This window comes from Gekko japonicus, unplaced genomic scaffold, assembly GCF_001447785.1.
Source record: "Gekko japonicus isolate JY-2015 unplaced genomic scaffold, Gekko_japonicus_V1.1 scaffold2183, whole genome shotgun sequence".
Classification (NCBI taxonomy): Eukaryota; Metazoa; Chordata; class Lepidosauria; order Squamata; family Gekkonidae; genus Gekko; species Gekko japonicus.
Window position 1 is genome coordinate 20,200 of NW_015175428.1, and position 19,611 is coordinate 39,810.

General features: G+C 44.6%; 1 protein-coding gene across 1 annotated transcript in view; it reads right to left on the bottom strand.

The window, feature by feature from the left end:
- PIK3R4 (phosphoinositide-3-kinase regulatory subunit 4) overlaps positions 1-19,611 on the bottom strand; it is a 32,947-nt gene that overhangs the window by 9,495 nt on the left and 3,841 nt on the right. The window contains exons 2-13 of the mRNA XM_015425826.1: positions 18,514-19,278; positions 16,912-17,045; positions 16,205-16,787; positions 14,709-14,843; positions 14,291-14,512; positions 9,651-9,824; positions 8,955-9,100; positions 6,802-7,005; positions 4,321-4,522; positions 2,383-2,582; positions 1,314-1,511; positions 159-172 (exon numbers count right to left, since the gene is read on the bottom strand). Coding sequence (XP_015281312.1) covers positions 159-172; positions 1,314-1,511; positions 2,383-2,582; positions 4,321-4,522; positions 6,802-7,005; positions 8,955-9,100; positions 9,651-9,824; positions 14,291-14,512; positions 14,709-14,843; positions 16,205-16,787; positions 16,912-17,045; positions 18,514-19,243 — 2,942 coding nt within the window. The 5' untranslated portion in view covers positions 19,244-19,278. The remainder of the gene's footprint in view (positions 1-158; positions 173-1,313; positions 1,512-2,382; positions 2,583-4,320; positions 4,523-6,801; positions 7,006-8,954; positions 9,101-9,650; positions 9,825-14,290; positions 14,513-14,708; positions 14,844-16,204; positions 16,788-16,911; positions 17,046-18,513; positions 19,279-19,611) is intronic.

Below are 19,611 nucleotides of genomic sequence, written 5' to 3' on the forward strand. Positions count from 1 at the left end.
ACAAATATGAAGTAGAGTCTCAAGTGGGTCAAAATCTTGCCTATGGTTTGTTTCGAGGAATGTCAGGTGAGATAATGTGACAAATGAGAAGCAGGACTATAGTCAAAATGGTATATATAAGTTAAAAAGAGCTATCAACTGCCTCTCTTAAAACTCACAGATAGAAGGTTTGCTGTTAATAAACAGATGCACTTGAAAGCCATATTAATTATGGACAATCTCTCAAAATTCCAAAAGCCCCACATATTCCACCATTCAAAATGTCCTGATGAGTAGCCCTAATAGATGCAAGAAAGCCAATACATACATTGGTCTCCTGACAAACGCATCAGGAATAGAACACACACACTTTTTCAGCTGTTGTTATGATCCTTAACGCATGCTTGCTTTGATCAGGTGTGTGCATCTTTTTACACCCCAAAATGACATGTGGACAGGCCATCAGTAAAAGCCACATTTCCTGCCTGACTTTGGCTGCTGTGACACATTAAAAGCAATCTCTTGATGCTTTTTTCTTCTCTCTCACCCCAGTAAGTTAAAGGTAAAGGTTTCCTTTGCTCGAAAGCTAGTCGACTCCGACCCTAGGGGGTGTTTCCAAGCCGAAGAGCCAGCGCTGTCCAAAGACTTCTCCATGGTCATGTGGCCAGCATGACTAAACACCGAGGTGCACGGAACGCTGTTACCTTCCCACTGAAGTGGTACCTATTCATCTACTTGCAATTTCTTACTTTCAAACGGCTAGGCTGGCAGGAGCTGAGGCCAGTAGTCCCCTGCAGTTTTTGAGCTCAATTTTTTATATCCATCAGCCAATGAGCCCAAAGACTCACTGCCTGGCCCCTTCCTATTATCAACCAGCAGCATTCTCAAAACAGTTTTAAGTGTCCATGTCTGAACTGCCTCGTCTAAAACAGTGAGCTGGAAACACTGCAAGAAATTCATTCAATTGCCAACTCCAGATGCCATAAGGTCAGTGTTTTTTAATTTCTTGTGCAGTCACACATCCTGAATCACATAGAGTTCCTAAATCAAATTCATATACTCTTCCCCTAAAAGACCCTAAGTATTAAAGGACAATAAAGCATCAGTACTAGCAGTACTATAGCGGGAGTGTGCAAATTCAGCTAAGAGGGCTCCTCATAATTCACACTCCCCATGGGTAGACCTTCACATCAACAGGACCAAAAGTGCCTTTTCAGGTCTTCCCCCTCGTAACAGGACTGGGCTTTCCCCAAAGGAGTGTGGAGAATCACCTGGCGGGGGTGGCTTGCTCTCCCATTCTGCATTCTTCATCATCTTCTTGGCAAGACTTTTACGAAGCTCTCCCATTCTGCATTCTCCATCATCTGCTTGGCAAGCCTTTCAGCATTGCATTGCTCTCGCTTCTGCTGGATGAGCTGCTGAAGCTCCGTTTTACATGTCGTGATGCGCAGCTGGTACGTGGAGGGGGAAGCTATGCTGCTCAAAACTTGTATGGTTGGTTTCCTGTCTGAGGCAACAGTGCCATCCGCTGCCTGAAACCCATAAATCATAATGTCACACAACTTACCATGCGGTCCCAAGCCCACTGATTTTTTAAAAGTTCATTATTTCTCTCTTTCTGTTGTTAATAAACTTTAAGCAGTAAAAAAAAAACCCAAAGCATCACAAGAGTTGTAATTACTATGCTGCATGGAGACCAGTGTGATACAGTAGTTAACATGTTAGACTTGGAGGGAAGGCGGCATGGTGCAGACTGGCCCCCATTAGACCTCGGAAGCGAGGGGAAGGGGGGGGTCAGTACTTGGAAGGGAGACCACCAAAGAAGACTGTTCAGAGGAAGGCAATGGTAACCCACCTGCCCTTTGCTGGGGTCACCATAAGTCGGCATTTTACACACACACAAACGTTAGACTTGGGAGACCAGGGTTCAAATTCCCCCTTGGAGAAGGGGGTAAAAATAAAAATACAATTGCTATTGAAAGGCCACTTCTGATTGAGGTTCAGAGGTTAATATTTCAGAGATGGCGTTCTGAATACAAATTACCCGTTTCCACCTAAAGCAAGGTCTTGTAGCTACACTCCCAAAGAGGAATGACACAGTTCACATTAAGATTTAGATGAACTGGGAGTTCCAGATCTCGCCAGCGCTGGCTGACTCTCCATCCACTTCAACATCCAATTTACTCCACAACATCTGGTTCAGAAGGTGACCTGACATGGGAGGGGGGACCTCAGACAGCTGATCAGGTACAAAATGGATCTTGTTTTTACACAGCCATTACAAAAGATGATCGATTAGTGAGTCAGAAAGATATCCCTATATGTTGATCACACACCTATTGGCTCCTACTTCTTTACTAAGGACTGGGTATAATGCAAATAAAAAACATGCCTAGAAAATACCTGCGGAGAGGATGACAAAGGCGCACAAATGCCAGCTGAAGACTCTGATCGGAGAGGTTTGTTGGGCTGGGCAATCTCTTGCTCTGTGGCTTGGCTGTGTCCTTTGCTCATTGGCTGGGGGATATTAGAAGGTTCCAAAGAGCCAAACATACTCTTCCATTCTTCGTTTACATTGGAATCTTGCTTTACATGCTTTCTAGCTAAAAGTCAACGAGGCCCAAAAAAAGGATTATAAGAAGGCTGCACATGAGTTATTGTAACAAATCTTCAAGAGCAGTCGTGACCTTTAGCAGTGTAAGCAAAGACCGAGTTACTCATATTGATATAGTATAGTATCATGTTGATCCGGGGGGGGGGGGGGGAATTGAGAGTTGATTTAAATCAGCTGATAAAAAACAACTGGTGTAAAGAGAGCAGTCCATCACCAGCCTTATAGAGCATATCTAAGCAGAGTTATACCCTTCTAAGTCCATTGAAGTCAGTGGGTCATGAAGCTGTAGCTCTGTTCAGGACTGCAGTGTAAATAATCTTCATCTTAAACCTCTACGGATCATTTATGTCATCAGCCAGTCTTTGCAGAGAGAGAGCGGATAAACAGTGTGATCTGTGTTCTTAGCATTAAGCTAGACTCAGCATTTAAGGTAAAACAGATAAATAATTTGACAAAGGGAAGATTACTGCTCGTATGAAACAGGATCCTGTCTCCAACAAGGCAGCAAAACAACAACTGTATGCACAAGCAAGCTAGTTCGGAAAAAGGCATTTGTTTTGGAGATTCCATTTCAGGTCCAAAAGCCACAATATACTGGACTAATTACATTCAAAGAGGATCATTATTTGCAAAAGAAAAATGTAGAGCAGTACTGTTCGACTGGGCAGTATCTTGCGCTTAGTCGTTCATACTTATTGTGTCCTTATAGCTTTAAAATCTAGTCTTTAAGTAATACTGTAAAATACAATACTGCTGTATTTTTGTATTGACATGGTATAGCAATGCATTTTGTCAGGTACACAGGCATTTTCATGGGTTGATAATTTGTGGTCATAAACAAACTATACAGTTACACAAAACAAAACATGTATATTTTCCTGTTTTGCATGCATCTGTATAATTGGTAAGGTCTGGTGTAGTATCAGAAAGTGGATTCAGTGGTTAGGGAAACATTACTGGAGGCCATGAGAGACAGCCATGTTTAATATGATAGCTTTGTCTTCCACCCATAGAAGAGGAATCGGGTTTTTTGGTACCTTGATTTTCTCTACCCTTAGGAGTCTCAAAGTGGCTTACAATCGCCTTCCCTTCTTCTCCCCACAACAGGCACCTTGTGAGGTAGGTGGGGCTGAGAGAACTGTGACTGGCTGGAGGTCAACCAGCAGGCTTCACATGGAAGAGTTGGGAATCAAACCCAGTTCTCCAGATTAGAGTCCACTGCTCTTAACCACTACATCATGCCAGCTCCCGTAAAACTGAAGGTTGATTCACTTATAGTTGAACATCTGAAAAAAGGTCTTTGAATTGATACAAAACTTCCATCTAAGGTATGATTTCCAGTGGCTCATTCTCGCATGCAATTCATCCCTTGATGTTGTAGCTGTCCTGCCTAAGGGCAGGTTCTCACAGCACACAAGTAGGTCATGCAATTCATCCCTTGATGTTGTAGCTATCCTGCCTAAGGGCAGGTTCACAGCACACAAGTAGATCACTTCATTTCTTATCACTCTCAGCTGAATAAGTGAACAAATTTAGTTGCGATGCATACTTTGAACATTCTCTCTGTCGTGTGAGTTCCCTCTTTAATCTGCAAAGTAAAAAGTAAGCAGGCATTCCTACAGATAGGGAATGGGTGGACACACAGTATGGCTAGTGAAATGTTGTTTTACATCTTCAAAAGAGACCATAACAGAGCAAGAGGACATGAACCGCAGTTCTGTACTAACCACGTTTGTCATCAGACTCCTGCTTCATTTTGACCAGATCAACTTGTCTCCCCGTTATACCCAGAGCGGCCAAGTCAATCACTCCTTTCTGGGTGCTGTCGTGGAGGTGGCTCTGGTCCACGATGTTCGCCTTCGCTTTGTTGGATTTCAACATGAAGTCTCTTAAGGCCAGCAGCTTGTCTTCTTCTTCGTCCGTCATCCCCTATCACAAAACAAAACCCAAGACTGCTTGTTGAAATCAAGCGCTTATTGAGATGGGGGAAGCACAGAATGCTGTGCATGGTCGGCACAGCCCAGATGTAAATGTTACGTTTAAATGGTTACTCTGTGGACTGTTCAGCCACGGTTGGCATAGTGAGTCAGTACACTCTTTTTAAATGATCACAGCTGGCATGGGTTTCTCACTCATCCAGAATGGAACAGCCTTGAATCATCAGGCAGATTTCACTTTCTTCAAGTAAAAGAGTCCTTACTGAATGAGAAGTTAAAATTAAAAATGTTAACTACCACTAACTAGAATAATGTGTGACCCATGGAGTTTTAAATCCCTGCATGGCCATGAAACTCACTCCATGACTGCTGGCAAGCTATCATCAGTGCAGTCTTAAGAACACTCTCCCAGAGTGAGCCCCACTGAGTAGACTTCAATAGGATCCTGTGTAGACCCGCTTAAGATTGCTCTCTATCTCAGGTATTCTAACCCACCTCAGAGGACAGTTGGGACTGGTGATCAAGCATCCATCTCCTCCCATAATACCCAGTGCACCAGTTAAGATCTTCCTCACAAAGCCCTGCAGAAGTGAAGCAGTTGGTACTTAGAGACCGAACTTATTCAGTGGGGGCACCTCATCTGTGGGATACCCTTCCCCTTCAGGCTTCTCTGGCACTTACTCTACTCTCTTTCAGGGGCCAAGCCAAAATACTTATTTTTAAGTAAAGGTAAAGGTTCCCTTGCTCGAAAGCCAGTTGAATCCGAGCCATTTCCAAGCTGAAGAGCCAGCGCTGTCCGAAGACATTTCCGTGGTCATGTGGCCGGCATGACTAGACACCAAGGCGCACGGAATGCTGTTACCTTCCCACTGAAGTGGTACCTATTTATCTACACGCAATTTCTTGCTTTCGAACTGCTAGGTTGGCAGGAGCTGGAACTAGAGACGGGAGCTCACTCCGTCTTGCGGCACCCGGGTCTCGAACTGCCGAACTAACGACCTTCCACAGCCTGCAGTTCAGCGTCTTAACCACTTGACCCACAGCAGCTCCTTACTTATTTTTACCCAGGGCTTTATTGAAGGGGTTTGATGTTTTAAATCTGTTCTTATAGTCTGCTTCTACCAGAGGATCATTTTAAGGTGCTAGATGTTTTATGCTGATTATTATGCTGTGTTTTTATGGGTAGGTTTTGTACAGTTTGTTCATTTTAACACTATTTTATAATTTTATCATGTTTTACTTCGTAAGCCTCCTCAACCAGGTTTTCTAAAAAGGTGGAATATAAATCTTCTAAATAAAAAAATGTATAGTCTAGCATACTTTTGTCCAGTATTAAATGGTAAAGGAGTTATATGCTTGAATCTTTCTAGAAAAAGACTCGGGTTATGTTTTCACAGCTATCTCACAATAATTACAGTATCACAAGCTATCACAATTTTTAGATTTCAAGCTTTAATCAGTAAATAAGCCTTTAATCCTTGGTTAAAATGTCAAACCTCCATTCAGCCCCAGATTTCACTAGATGACCTAAAGAAAGTCACTATCTCTCAGCCGAGCACATCTCACAGGTTTGTTGTGAAGATAAGGGTTGGGGGCACATATACTAGCCTGAGCTTTTTGAAAGAAGGTTGGGATAAAAATTGTAATCCCCCCCCCCAGTCTAGAGATTATATCTCCATGGAGATTGATGTCACATGGTAAATTTCTCACAGCATAGGCATGCTGTCCAGTAGACATCACCAAGTGAGAGAATTTACAATTCTTGGCTGGCAATAAAAATGAAGGTCCATCCAACAAGCTGCAGGAAGTGCTTGCCTTTGCCCAATAAAAATGAAGGTGAGAAAATGCACTACACGATGGCTCTGAATTACATGGCAAATTCTACTGGATGATATGGCAGGGATGGCTCTCATCACAAGGACTCTGGTTCCTGTTGCAAATCTAGTATCTGGATCAGCTCTTAATTTCCACCGCTGAAAGAATCCAACTCGAAGTTCCTCGTCACCCTTGCCCTAACCTGTACAGGTAGAAAATCTGACCCACACTTCAACAGAACCAGTTTGCACATACAACTGTTTTACAGAACAAGAGTAACGTGGGAATGTTCTTCCACTGAAGCCCTCGTTAACTTCAAATGGCACTATGCAGGAGAATGACCCAAGGTGTTGTGTGCTGTGCATATACTTCACTGTGGTACAGCTGGCAGAACAATGTGGCCTTCCGCCTGATCACGCATTCTCAGGCACTGCTATGATACCCCTACGTCATTACCTGGGAGAGTAGCTTCTTTAGCAGCTGTGCAATTGCTGGATCTTCAGGAGGGGGGCAGTCGGGCAGGGTGCCATTCCTCTTCTTCTGACGAAGCTGCAGAGTTCGGAAAAGGCTTCCTATGTCCTTTGATCTCAGAGCATAATCAAATATGGAACGGCTGACAGGTTCTTTGAGGACGCTCAGCAGAACTATTTCTTTATCAATCTGCAAGTCAGGGAAAGGAAGACGTTAAGTGATCACACGGATGCACAATTTAGGAATATTGTGAAAGGGTTTCAGGTCACCTTGTTCATAGGGGGCTACTGCAAAAACTTAAGAATGTGTACTGGGAAGTAAATACTATTAAGTTCCTCAACTCAACTCCCTTGTGAGTATGCTTAAGACTGCAGCCCGAGTTACTGACCTTAATGGCGGGTTCCAAAGAAGACCATATTCTCAAAAGTGCTATCAAGCTTCGAAAATAATAAAGTAGTTATAACTTTAAGAACCCTCTTCCCAGTCAAACTAGTTTTAAATGACTATTTTAGATGACATTCAACTACTCTTGTTGATATCGTGCTTTTTAATTTGCAACATGCTTTACACTCATTACTATTTTTTCTTAACAACGATCCCATGAGGTAGTCCATTGTTATTCCTCTTTAATCATTACTTATTTATTCAGTAAATTTTGATCCTGCCTTTCTTCCATGGAGCTTAGGCCAGCTTAAAATATTCTCCTCTCCACCATTTTATCCTCACACAACCCTCTGAAGTAGCGGAGCTGTGGTGGCTCAAGTGATTAAGACGCTGAACTGCAGGCTGTGGAAGGTCGGTAGTTCGGCAGTTCGAGACCCGAGTGTGCCACTTGACGGAGTGAGCTCCCGTCTCTAGTTCCAGCTCCTGCCAACCTAGCAGTTCGAAAGCAAGAAATTGCAAGTAGATAAATAGGTACCACTTTGGTGGGAAGGTAACAGCGTTCCATACGCCTCGGTGTTTAGTCATGCCAGCCACATGACCACGGAAACGTCTTCGGACAGCGCTGGCTCTTCGGCTTGGAAACGGAGATGAGTACCGCAACCCTAGATTCGGATTCGACTGGCTTTCGAGCAAGGGAACCTTTACATTTACCTTTACCTTTTACCTTACACTCATTACTATTTTTTCTTAACAATGATCCTATGAGGTAGTTCATTGTTATTCCTCGTTAATCATTACTTATTTACTCAGTAAATTTTGATCCTGCCTTTCTTCCATGGCGTTTAGGCCAGCTTAAAATATTCTCCTCTCCACCATTTTATCCTCACACAACCCTCTGAGGTAAGTCAGGCTGAGGATGTGGTCACCCAGCAAGCTTCCACGGCGGAGTGGGGATCTATTCTCCCCGATCGTAGTCTAACCACTACAACTGAATCTGAGAGCGAACTACCTGGATTGTTATAGTAAAAAAGACCTCAAACATTTCTGGCATGGCATCATTTGCTCCAGCAGCAACCAGTTCATTGCACCAAAGCATCTAGATGATGCGAGTTTGTCTGTAATAAAACTGAGGCGCGGTGTGAGAAAACCAGGTTGCATATTGTGCATGCCTACATTTGATGGTGCATTTATTTATTTACATCCCACTTTCCTCCCCAGTTGGGTCTCAAAGCAGCTTAGAATACTGTTCTCCCCACCTCCATTCTCCCACAACAACAACCCTGTGAGGCAGGCCAGTCTGCGTGTGTAGGACAGACCCAAGGTCACCCAGTGGACTTCTGTGGTAAAAGTCGGGGTGTGAACCTGGGTCTCCTAGTTCAACACCCTAACCATTACACCCCACTGGCTCTCATTACGATGATAATAGGGACACCACAGGAAATAACATTACGGTGGGGTACCTTCCTTATTCCTACAGGAACACTTAGAAGTGGCACTATGCTGTGACTTTCCACACCTTTGCGGGCAGAAGCCAAAGACGTGGGGTAGAGGCAAGCAAGCTCAGTTCATGACATCTCTGGGGTATGTATTTCTTTACTGCGTGGAGCAGGAGGACTTGCTATGGAGATGGCCGAAGCCCTGTATGGAACACAGCTCTTAGAGTCAAGGCAAGAAGTGGAGCCAAGTCACCTTCAAGTCTCTTACACCCTGCATCTCCAAATGGATGAAAGGTACACGTGCAGCTGACACTTTACCTGGATGATTGGCTGAGTGATGAAAGGATGCAGGTAAGGCATAAGTTTGCAATAAACATCGGCAATATTCAAACGCTGCGCTACGACAGTTATAAACCCAACAGCTCCGTAGCGTATCCAGAGATTAGGATGGCAGAGGAACGGAGCTGGGGAAGTAAGAAAGAGAGCCAGGTTTTCACAGGTGTCACTGTACACTGTACACTCATTCACTCACACAATTCAAACTGGAGAGACAGGAGCTGTGAAGGTTCAAAAAGACATGCACACACTTCAGACCAAATGGGTGCTGTTCATTTGATGAAAGTATAAAATATCGTCCAGAATTCTCTCCCTGCTTTGCTCTGCAATGGGGACCCAAAGAGTATTCCATTGTCCTCCTCTCCAGGCCAGTGTTCCCTCTAAGCTGAGTTAGTGTGAGCTAGCTCACCGTTTTTTAGCCTCCGGCTCACACATTTCTGTCTTCGCACAGGAAGGATGGCTCCAGAGCAAACTAATTCATGCAGTAGCCAAATCGCTCGCTCACAACTTTAATGCCAGTAGCTCACCGAGGAGAATTTTTGCTCACCAGACTCCACAGCTTAGAGGGAACATTGCTCTCCACCATTTTATCCAAAAAACCTGGGAATGGAGTCTAAGGTAGGCAAACAACACTGGCCATTCAAAAACAGCTAATTGCATCCAAGAACGGTGGCTTACCAATATCACAGGCAAATTCATAGATGTGTGGTTTCTGCAGAAGACCTAATTGGCACATACAGGTAAGCGCATTGAGGGCTTTGTAGATGACGAACTCTTCAGCATCGCTGAGCCCTTGCTGGAGCAGTGGCTTTAGGATCGAAGAGCTTTGCCAGCCAACGTAAGCTGCAACACCTGAAAATCAGGCAGAATGAACACATATTACTATTTCTAAAAGCCAGGCCAACTCAAAAGACTTCAGAATCACAGACAGAGCCACTATGGTGTCCTGAGAAGTAGTTCATCAGTAGCAGGGCTATTTAGGGGCGGGAACGCACAGGAAGAGTGTTCCGGCTGGCTTCAGAGTTGGCCACGCCCACTACAGCCAAAACCTCTGCATGTGTGGCTACAGAGGGAAGGCCTGGGGAGCAACCCCCCCCCAGCGACTCGGAGCCGGGCAGGCCAGGGTGGCCCTGGAAGGACCGGGGAGGCATTTAAATGCCCCGAGACCTAGCATTTAAATGCCTCCCCGTGCCTTCCCTGGCCTGTAGAAGGGCCAGCTAGCCCGGGCTCCCCACAGCCATGGGGTGCTCAGAAAGCCAAGGGAAGGCAGTTTAAACTGCCTTCCCTTCCCTTCAAGGGGGGGTTTGCTCAGGCTTCCCACAGCCACGGGGCACCCAGGCAAGCCAAGGGAAGGCATGGGGGTGTGGCCTAATATGCTAATAAGTTTCTGCTGTTGGGTGTGGCCTATTATGCTAATGAGTAGGCTTCACTTAAGAACAGTAGGCTTCACTTAAGAACAAGCAAAACTCCAGACCAGGTTGCCCAAGTTTAGTTATTTAGAACAATGTTTATTTATTTAGAAAATGCGTATGTTTGCCTCTCCCCACACCTGCTTGGGAAAGCTCACAAATAAAAAAGTGCAATGAAAATCACATAACCACAGGATAAAAACAAGCCATTAAAAACAGCACACAACAACATTCAGCAGCTGACAATGATGTTCATGAGACAGAGCCCAGGCTAGAAGCAGATCATAAAAACTGCTAGAAAAGATGGAACACTTTTAATTAAAAGTCTGTCTTAAAAAAATAGTGTTGGCCTTGTCCCTAAAGGACAGGAGGGCAGGTGCCAGATGAGCCTGAAGGGGGGATGGCATCCCAGACATGAAATTTCACCACTGGAAAAAAGCCCATCTGGGATCTCCCCCTGCCTTGCCTCTGCAGGTGTGGGCACAGGCAGCAAGACTCTGGAAGATGATCTTAACTGGCACCTTGGACAGTACAGGAGGAGGCATGTCTATGTCACAATTAACACATGGAATTCAGTGCCACAAGATGACGTGATGGACAAAAGCACAGAAGCCTCTAATGACTGCCATATGTTCATGAAGGGGAGATTATTCATTGCCATTAGAACAGAAGCGTTATATAAAATTCTCCTTGCCCTGGAGGTTCCGCAGAGGCCCTCTTACGTACACTCTTGGCATAAGGATCTGGGTCACGCCCTAACAGACGCTCAGTAGTCCAAAATATGGCACTCACTCACTTTTACTTCCACATCAAGTTGGATCGGCGCTGCTAATTCTTCTCGACCTATCGACAGCGTTTGATATGGTTGACCATGAGATGTTAACCCACCGCCTTGCTGACACCGGGATACCGGGGCTTGCCTTGCAGTCACTGGCCTCCTTCCTCCACGGTCGGGGACAGAGAGTGGCACTTGGGGGGGGGGAGTTATCCCAGTGGCATCCACTGGAATGTGGTGTTCCGCAGGGAGCAATTCTCTCCCCCATGTTGTTCAATATCTAGATGCACCCCTCACCCAGATTATCCAAAGATATGGGCTGGGTTGTCACCAGTATGCAGATGACACCCAGTTCTATCTACTGATGAACGGCCGCCCGGACACAGCCCCAGGACACCTGGACGAGGCGCTACAGGCTGTGGCTGGATGGTTACAACAGAGCCGACTGAAGTTAAATACATCTAAGACGGAGGTCCTGTACCTGTGCCGTGGGGGACTGGGTCAGGGGATCAGGCTCCCAACCTTCAATGGGGCTCCACTGGTGCCGACATCAGGGGTGGAGAGTCTGGGGGTGTTCCTGGATGCCTCCCTCTCCATGGAGACCCCGGTCACCGCCACTGCCAGGTCTGTCTTTTTCTGTCTGAGGCAGAGGAGGCAGTTAGCCCCATATTTCACTCCCCGAGACCTAGCTACAGCGACCCATGCAATGGTCACTTCCAGGCTGGATTATCGTAACTCTCTCTACATGGGGCTCCCCCTTGACTCTGCTCCGGAAGTTGCAGCTAGGGCAGAATGTGGCAGCACGGGTGTTGACAGCGGTGCCTACGCGGGCTTCTATCCACCCGGTGCTGCGTGAACTCCACCGGCTGCCTATTGAATTCCAGATCCATTTCAAAGCCCTATATGGCCAGGGGCCAGCATACCTACGAGACCACCTATTCCCATATGAGCCCCAGAGGGCACTGAGGTCTACAAATCAACATCTCCTAGTGGTCCCCGGCCCCATGGCTGTCCGATTAGCCTCAACCAGGGCCAAGACCTATTCAGTCCTGCCTCCCCCCCCGCCGCCTGATGGAATGAGCTCCCCTAAGAGATCAGGGCCCTCTGGGACTTATTGCAGTTCCACAAGGCCTGCGAGATGGAGCTCTTCCAACGAGTTTTTGGTTGAGGCAGCGGACGTTCCCCCCCACCCCAGCTTTTGCCCAATTATCCATCAGTGGTCTGGACCCAATTGGACATCTGATTAGACACCGGACCTGATTTAGCATCTGGTCTCTCCACTTTTACATGGTATTTTATGATACTATTCTGTGCAAATTGTTATTTTAACATTATTTTAATTGTATTGTTTTAATTGTTGTATACCACCCTGAGCCCATTTGGGGAGGATGGTATATAAATCAAATAATAAAATCTACAAGTCTACACACTCAGGCTTTTAAACTTACCTCCAGATGGCATCTCACATCAAAAATGCATCCTATTGACCCTAACAAACAATCCAGTTGCTGGAAAGGATGTGGTGAGTGGGGCTCTTACTTTCACAACTGGTGGACCTGCTCCTGTATTAAGCGTTTCTGGCAATCTATTCATTCTCATATACATCATATTACAGGCTACTCAGTCCCTTGCACCCCTGAACTAATGCTCTTGAATCTTTGGAATTCTTCTACGATTCCCTTAGTTAGACACAGCACCATGGCAAATGATAAATCTCCATTTATTTCAGCTTGGTACCAACCAGGGCTTTTTTTGTAGAAAAAGCCCAGCATGAACTCATTAGCATAATAGGCCACACCCCTGACAGCACAGCACATTAAGCCACACCCTGAATGCCTTCCCTTGGCTTGCCCAGGCACCACGTGGCTGTGGGGAACCCAGGTAAGCCCCCCCCCCTTGGAGGGAAGGGGAGGCAGTTTAAACTGCCTTCCCTTGACTTGCCCAGGCACCCCACGGCTGCAGGCAGCCCAGGCAAGCCGGCCCTTGGACAGGCGGGGGAAGGCACAGGGAGGGATTTAAATGCCTCCACGATCATTCCAGGGGCTCCCCTGGACCACCTGCCTCCGAGTCACCAGCGGGAGAGTCACCAGAGGGGGTTGCTCTCCAGGCCTTTCCTCTGTAGCCACGCACACAGAGGTTTTGGCTGTAGTGGGCGTGGCCAACTCTGCCCAAAAATAGCCCTGGTACCAACGAATCTGGGATTTTTATACAATGGAAAAGCTACTATAACAACAATTGCAAAGCGATGATAGTCCTTATATATCACATTTTGTCAAGATGTGGTTCCCTGTAATAGAATTTATTTCTAAAAACGAATTGTTTCATTGTTCCTACCCGATCAATGTATTAATACTGTGAGATCTTCTCTACTTATCTCTTTGGATATTTAAATTATTTAAGCCAACTGTCAGTCGTTTTATGCTCTTTAAATAGTATTATTTAGACTTGGTAAGCTATCTCTATACATTAATGTTTACTGCACTTGTTTAACTTTTTTTTTCTTATTTCTGGTCAATATATGACCACTGTTTGTGTTTTAAAGTTATAATGTTATGGCGTTTGATTGTTTGTATTCTCTTGATTGTAAGCTACAAAAGAACTGTACTTTTATAATGAAGCTTTAAAAAAAAGAAAGAAAAGAACAAGCCTTCTTGTAACCTCTGATCACTACATGCCAGGGACAAAAAACTAAGGATGGTTAGATCCACCATGCCTCACTGGTAGGCTTCCGGAGCATCTTGCTGGCTGCCATTGGAGAAAGAGTACTGGACTAGATGAACTACTGATTGGACCTAGGAAGACAATTCTTACATAGTTATGATCATCACTCAAGTGCATTGATTCATTAGCTGCTGTGATTAGACACTGAGGAGCCGCTTAGTTCTCTGCTCTTCAAAGACAGAATGTTATTCACATAAAATAACTTAAACCACTCAATTCCCCATTTTTTTAAAAAAAACCACAACCTGTTCATTTACCACAATGAAAAAAATGCTGAATGTTGCCCAGCACATACCGAGACAGAATGTTATTCACATAAAATAACTTTAAACCACTCAATTCCCCATTTTTTTTTAAAAAAACCCGTTCATTTACCATAATGAAAAAAATGCTGAATGCTGCCCAGCACATACCTACTATGCTGTCAAAAAAAGCTCCCCGTAGATGCCAGTCATTCTTATCATTCAGAAAGGTGATCATATGAGATAGGAGAACGTCGTTGGCTTTTTGACGTCCAAAGAAGACACAGAGCCGCGTGATTCCATTTTCCATCAGGGTCTGTTTCACAATATTTTCTGGGTCACTCAGCAAAGTGACAACCTTCTGCTGGACCATTTCATGTAAGGCCTGAAGTTCTGCAAGAGTGCCATGGAAGTAAGTGTTAGCAAGCGCACAGTGCCCCTCCATCACACATGTCATCACAGGGTTTCCTTGGAATCCAAGCCATTAACACATCCTTGAAAACTAACAGCCCAACCTCCACCATGCCTACAGCACATTAAGTCCAATTCAACATACAAAGAAAGAAGAATGTGAGAGGAAGAACATTACCCGTGTCGTAATTTTCACTGGGGTGAGACGCATCATCCATTTCCTCGCTGTTTGGTTCATTCTCCATGTTCAAGTTTTTTAACTGGACTAGCTCTAGGAATCGCAGAGCAGTTTCAGCCAACAATGCTATATTCTCTGTAATGATTTTAAAGCCTGCTATGAACAGCCAGCCACACAATACAGGAAACATAAGGCACATTTCTACTTACATCTGGGATTTTACAGCCAAAACCTAGGTCAGGAAGGAAATCAAATATAAAATGATACAATGGAATACTTGGTTAAAACGAGACGTCTCAGAGCCATGGTTTGTCATCACATAAACAAACCTGGAGGATTCTGGGGCTTGTAGTCCCTACTGCTCACAGCACTAGATAAAGGTTTCCAGTTTCCCAGCAAACTATAGTTTGGCACTATGTCCAAACCACAAACAGCCCAAACTTTTCCATGCTTAAGTCTCATTAAGTTCAATTGCCTATACAAAGGAATAAAAGAAATTGAAAGGAACTTCACTAACATCATAATTTTCACTGTGGTGTGATGTGCACCATCTATTTCCTTCTTGTCTGGTTCATTTCCCATATTCAGGTTTTTAACTGGACTAACTCCAAGAACTGAAGTAGCTGGATTAGTTCCAGTTGTGGTTTGGGCATAACAAAAAACTATGGTTTGCTCTGCCTAAACTAGAATACCAAAGGGAACACAGAAAACTACATTTTGTGGTTTAGATGCAATACCAATTGTGCTTTGACACAAAATGGGAAGTCTTTCATTACTGAGGTGTATGTAAAGAGAAGACACAATGTATGAACCTGAGGATCCCTTAGCACATTCATGCAATGACACATCAGGTATTGCCAAGCCACAGAAAGACAAGACAACCAAAGAGCCAGAGTAATGCAGTGGCTAGAGTGTCGGACTAGGATGGATCTGGGAGAACCAGGTTCAAACTCCTACTCTGCCATGGAAGCTTGAGGGATGACTTTGGGTCAGTTACACACTCACAGCCTAATCCACCTCACAGGGTTGTTGTGAAGGTAAAATGGAGAAGGGGAGAACGCTGTAAGTCAGTTTGGGTCCCCATTGGAGAGGAAAAGTAGGGTATAAATGAATTAAACAAATAAACAACACTTTGTAGATGACTTGGACGTTGTAGTAATTCTTCTGTCTGTGACATCAGTAGGAGAGCACACGTCTAGAGAAGTTAAATACCAGCAAGATCTTGAATTTAGACAATTCATAATGCTGTGCTTTAAATTCAAGAGATCCCAAATTGTACCAGAAAAATCTTGAATTTAGTCATAATGCTGTGTTTTAAATTCAAGAGATCCCAAATTGCACCAGAAAAATGAGATTTAGCACTGAGGAAGAATCTGCAATTCCATATACTTAACTGCCATCTTTAGTGGAATTATATGATGTTGGGACAACCCAGCTGGAAAATACTAGCATTCAAGCAATAACTCCTCTCGCTTCTCACCCCCTTTATTTCTTACCAGCATATGCCAGTCGGACAATTGTAGCTTCATCCTGGGCCAAGTGTGCTATGCCTGGTAAGATGTATTCTGGGTAGATATTGATATCATTGCGTGGCACCTCTTTGACAAGAGCAAGGACTTTTGTCAGCGTCCTAACAGCTTCTGCCCTCACCCTCGGCACAGAGTCATTGCTGAAATGCAAGAGGTAAGGGGTGATACGATCCAGCAGGATTTCCACGCTTAACCGGGGTGCCAACTGAAGAATCAGCTCTAAAGCAGCCAGTTTCGAATCACAGTATTTGAGGGTCTGCAGGCATGAAGTTATCACAGACACCAAAATGACCAGTCCATTTTCCTTTGTCTCCCCCTCTGCTTTTTCAGTTTGGTCGTGCCCACAGAGATTGTGAATGATGTTGTCCAGATCTTTACGTATGACGAGGATCCGTTCATCGGCGGACACAAAGGTTTCCTTGGCAAACTGTGCCATGTAAGGCTGGAGGAAGGTGTAGAATATTTCAGGAAATGCATTGTTCCGTTGCTGTTTCAAGTAGTCTTCAGCGGCTAAACGTTTTTCTGGATCACGGTGGATCATCTGGGTAACCTTCGGACAGAAGGGAGCAAAAATAGTTGAGAGAAGGAAAATGAGCGATAATAAAAAGTAATTTTATTTCTTAAGGAGGAACAGACATTTAATAAGCCAGCATAATGACAACAGGGTTATTTACCAGTTCTCTGATACTTCGGTCTTCAATTTTATTCAGCACTTGTTCAGGGGAAAAGGGGCCATTCCTATATGCCAGAAGTTGCGACAAATCAAAGAGAGGTACCCCTTCGGTAAAGAGCTCAGCTATCACACAACCTGGAAAATACCAAACAAGTGCCTAAAAATCATGAATCTTCTATTGCCCATACATAACCAAAATCAACAAAGTCATATAGTATCTAAAGGGGCAGAGAGCCAGCATGGTGTAGTGGTTAAGAGCAAAGGACTTTAATCTGAAGAACCGGGTTCGGTTCCGCAGTCCTCCACATGAAGCCAGCTGGGTGGCCTTGGATCAATCACAGCTCTTTCAGATCTCTCTCAGCCCAAAAAGCAAGTCTAGCTCCCCACCTAGCTGTGCATAATACTAAAAGCGCTAGAACTTCAGACTGTCAGACAATCTTAGGATGTCCTGGCTATACTACACACAATGCCAAATGATAATTAATTAATCTACAGACGCCACAAAAGCCAAATGGCTGTAATGTACTAATAGCAGCCTGGGTTTGGCAGGCTTCCTTTAAACACACTGTTCTCTACTTTTCAGTCTCATCTGCATAAATCTGGGTAGCCTTAATTCTTTCCTTATGGTAAGACCCTTCCATATCTAAGAGTGAAGGTAAAAGAAGAATCACACTTTGCAGTTTTTGCTAGACTGCACCACTTCAAAACTGCACTGGGTAATGTGTAACTGAATGCTCTTCATATTCTAAAAATAAAACGCCCTCTTCCAATACATGGGTAAGTAGTATTCCAGCTTCCTCCAACCCCCATAGTCTGAATTTAAGTCATCAGCAACTCAGCTAATGATTGCAATGAAGAACCAGAATCCGGCACTCTAAAGCAGGCAAAGGAGAGACCAGGCAACTGAAAGATCCTTCAGTCTGAAGTACAACCTATGAACATATAAAGCCTGCAGGTTTCAAAAGAAATAAAACCTTAAAAATGATAAGCCACAGGAGGAAATGAATGCAAAAAGCCTGATCAAGGTCCCAGAGATGGTCACTGACGAGTCATGAAATTCTGAGCTCAAGAGGAGCACAGATCCTTCAACTCCGAATGAGGAAACGTGAACCATGAACTCTGGAGAAGGAATAATTAAATGAACACATGAAGCTGCCTTGTACTGAGTCAGACCACTGGCTTATCGAGGTCAGTAGTGTCTATTCTGACCGGCAGGGACTCTAGGATCTCACATGGTGGTCTTTCAGATTGCTGCCTGATCCTTTTAACTGGAGATGCCTGGGACCTTCTGCGTGCAAACCAGATGCTCTGCAATTGAGCCATGGCCCTTCCCCCATAAATAAGCTTCTCCAGTCAGGACACGCTTTAAGATTCTCTGTTTCCACATCTTTCAGTTACTATGAGATTTCTCAACTAAGAGGAACACCATTGTTTGCCGATGGCAGAAAAACCAAAGATTGCCTAGTAGCTGGCATTAGGAAGGCCCATGTTTCTTATGCGAAACCACAGAGTTTTCAACCAATTTAAGCAAAACAACTGACATTTTTACCACTCATTTCCTAAAGCAGCACAGCTCGTACAAGGTACTGGATCTCCCAAGTACCTGCAGAAAAGATGTCCATTGCACGTTTCAATTCCCCCCTACTTCGTTGATTACTATTGGCCAAGTCTACGAGTGGAGTGGATGGATCTCTCATATTTTCCAGTTCTGTCGCAAACACACTGCCATCAACAAAGCGCTCCGGGGCAATATAACAAGTTCGCCTCCGTGATGTGTCAAAGAAATAATTGAAATCAGCAGGGTTGTCTTCAGGGAGGTAGGTTGGCTTAAAACTTGCAAAATCTGTTAGAAGGACCCAATTCCAGCTGGTTACCATGACGTTTTCTGTTTTGATATCCCCGTGACGGACCCCAGATCTGTGCGCTTGGTCCACCGCTGTCAAGATCTGGAAGGCTATCCACCTCTTCTCAATGTTGTTCAGAAATGGCCTCGTGCTAATACGGTCATAGAGATTATCCCGTACGTACTGCCTGAAGAGCATAGCCGCTTTTTCAGACAATGTGGCCTTCTGAAAGGGAAGACAGTTTTGGGCAGAATGCAGCCTTATTTTCAGTTCCTCCAACTCTTGCTTGTAGCTGGTTAACGGTAGTGTTGGGTCTTGAATGGCAAACACCTTCACAACCACTAGGCCCTCTCTGTGCTTGGCTCGAGCCACTTTGAAGAAACGAGTACTGCCCAGGCTTTTGTCATATTCAAAGTCGTGGATGTCTGAAAAATAGCTGTCAACCGAAAGAATCTGAGAAGGAGCAATACCAGCCAGCTGGTTCCCCATGGCGGCTGCTTTAATTCTAAGTCACGACTCTTAATCTGAAAGAAAAAAATTGAGAGTCATTTGACTTTCCTGGCTGCCCTCTTCCACTCAGAATACCTATGAATTGCTTATACCAGGTATGTCCAACAGGTAGATCGTGATCTACCAGTAGATCGCGGTGGGGTCAGAGGTAGATCACCAGCCCCACTTGGTCTCCTGGTTTGACCTACATTTAACCTACATATAACACAAATAACTCTGAATAAAAGTTAAAGAAAGTTATTGAGACAGTTAAAGAAGAAGAAGAAGAGGAGGAGGAGGAGGAGGAGGAGATTGGATTTCTACCCCATAGCCCTTCACTACCCAAAGGAGTCTCAGAGCGGCTTAAA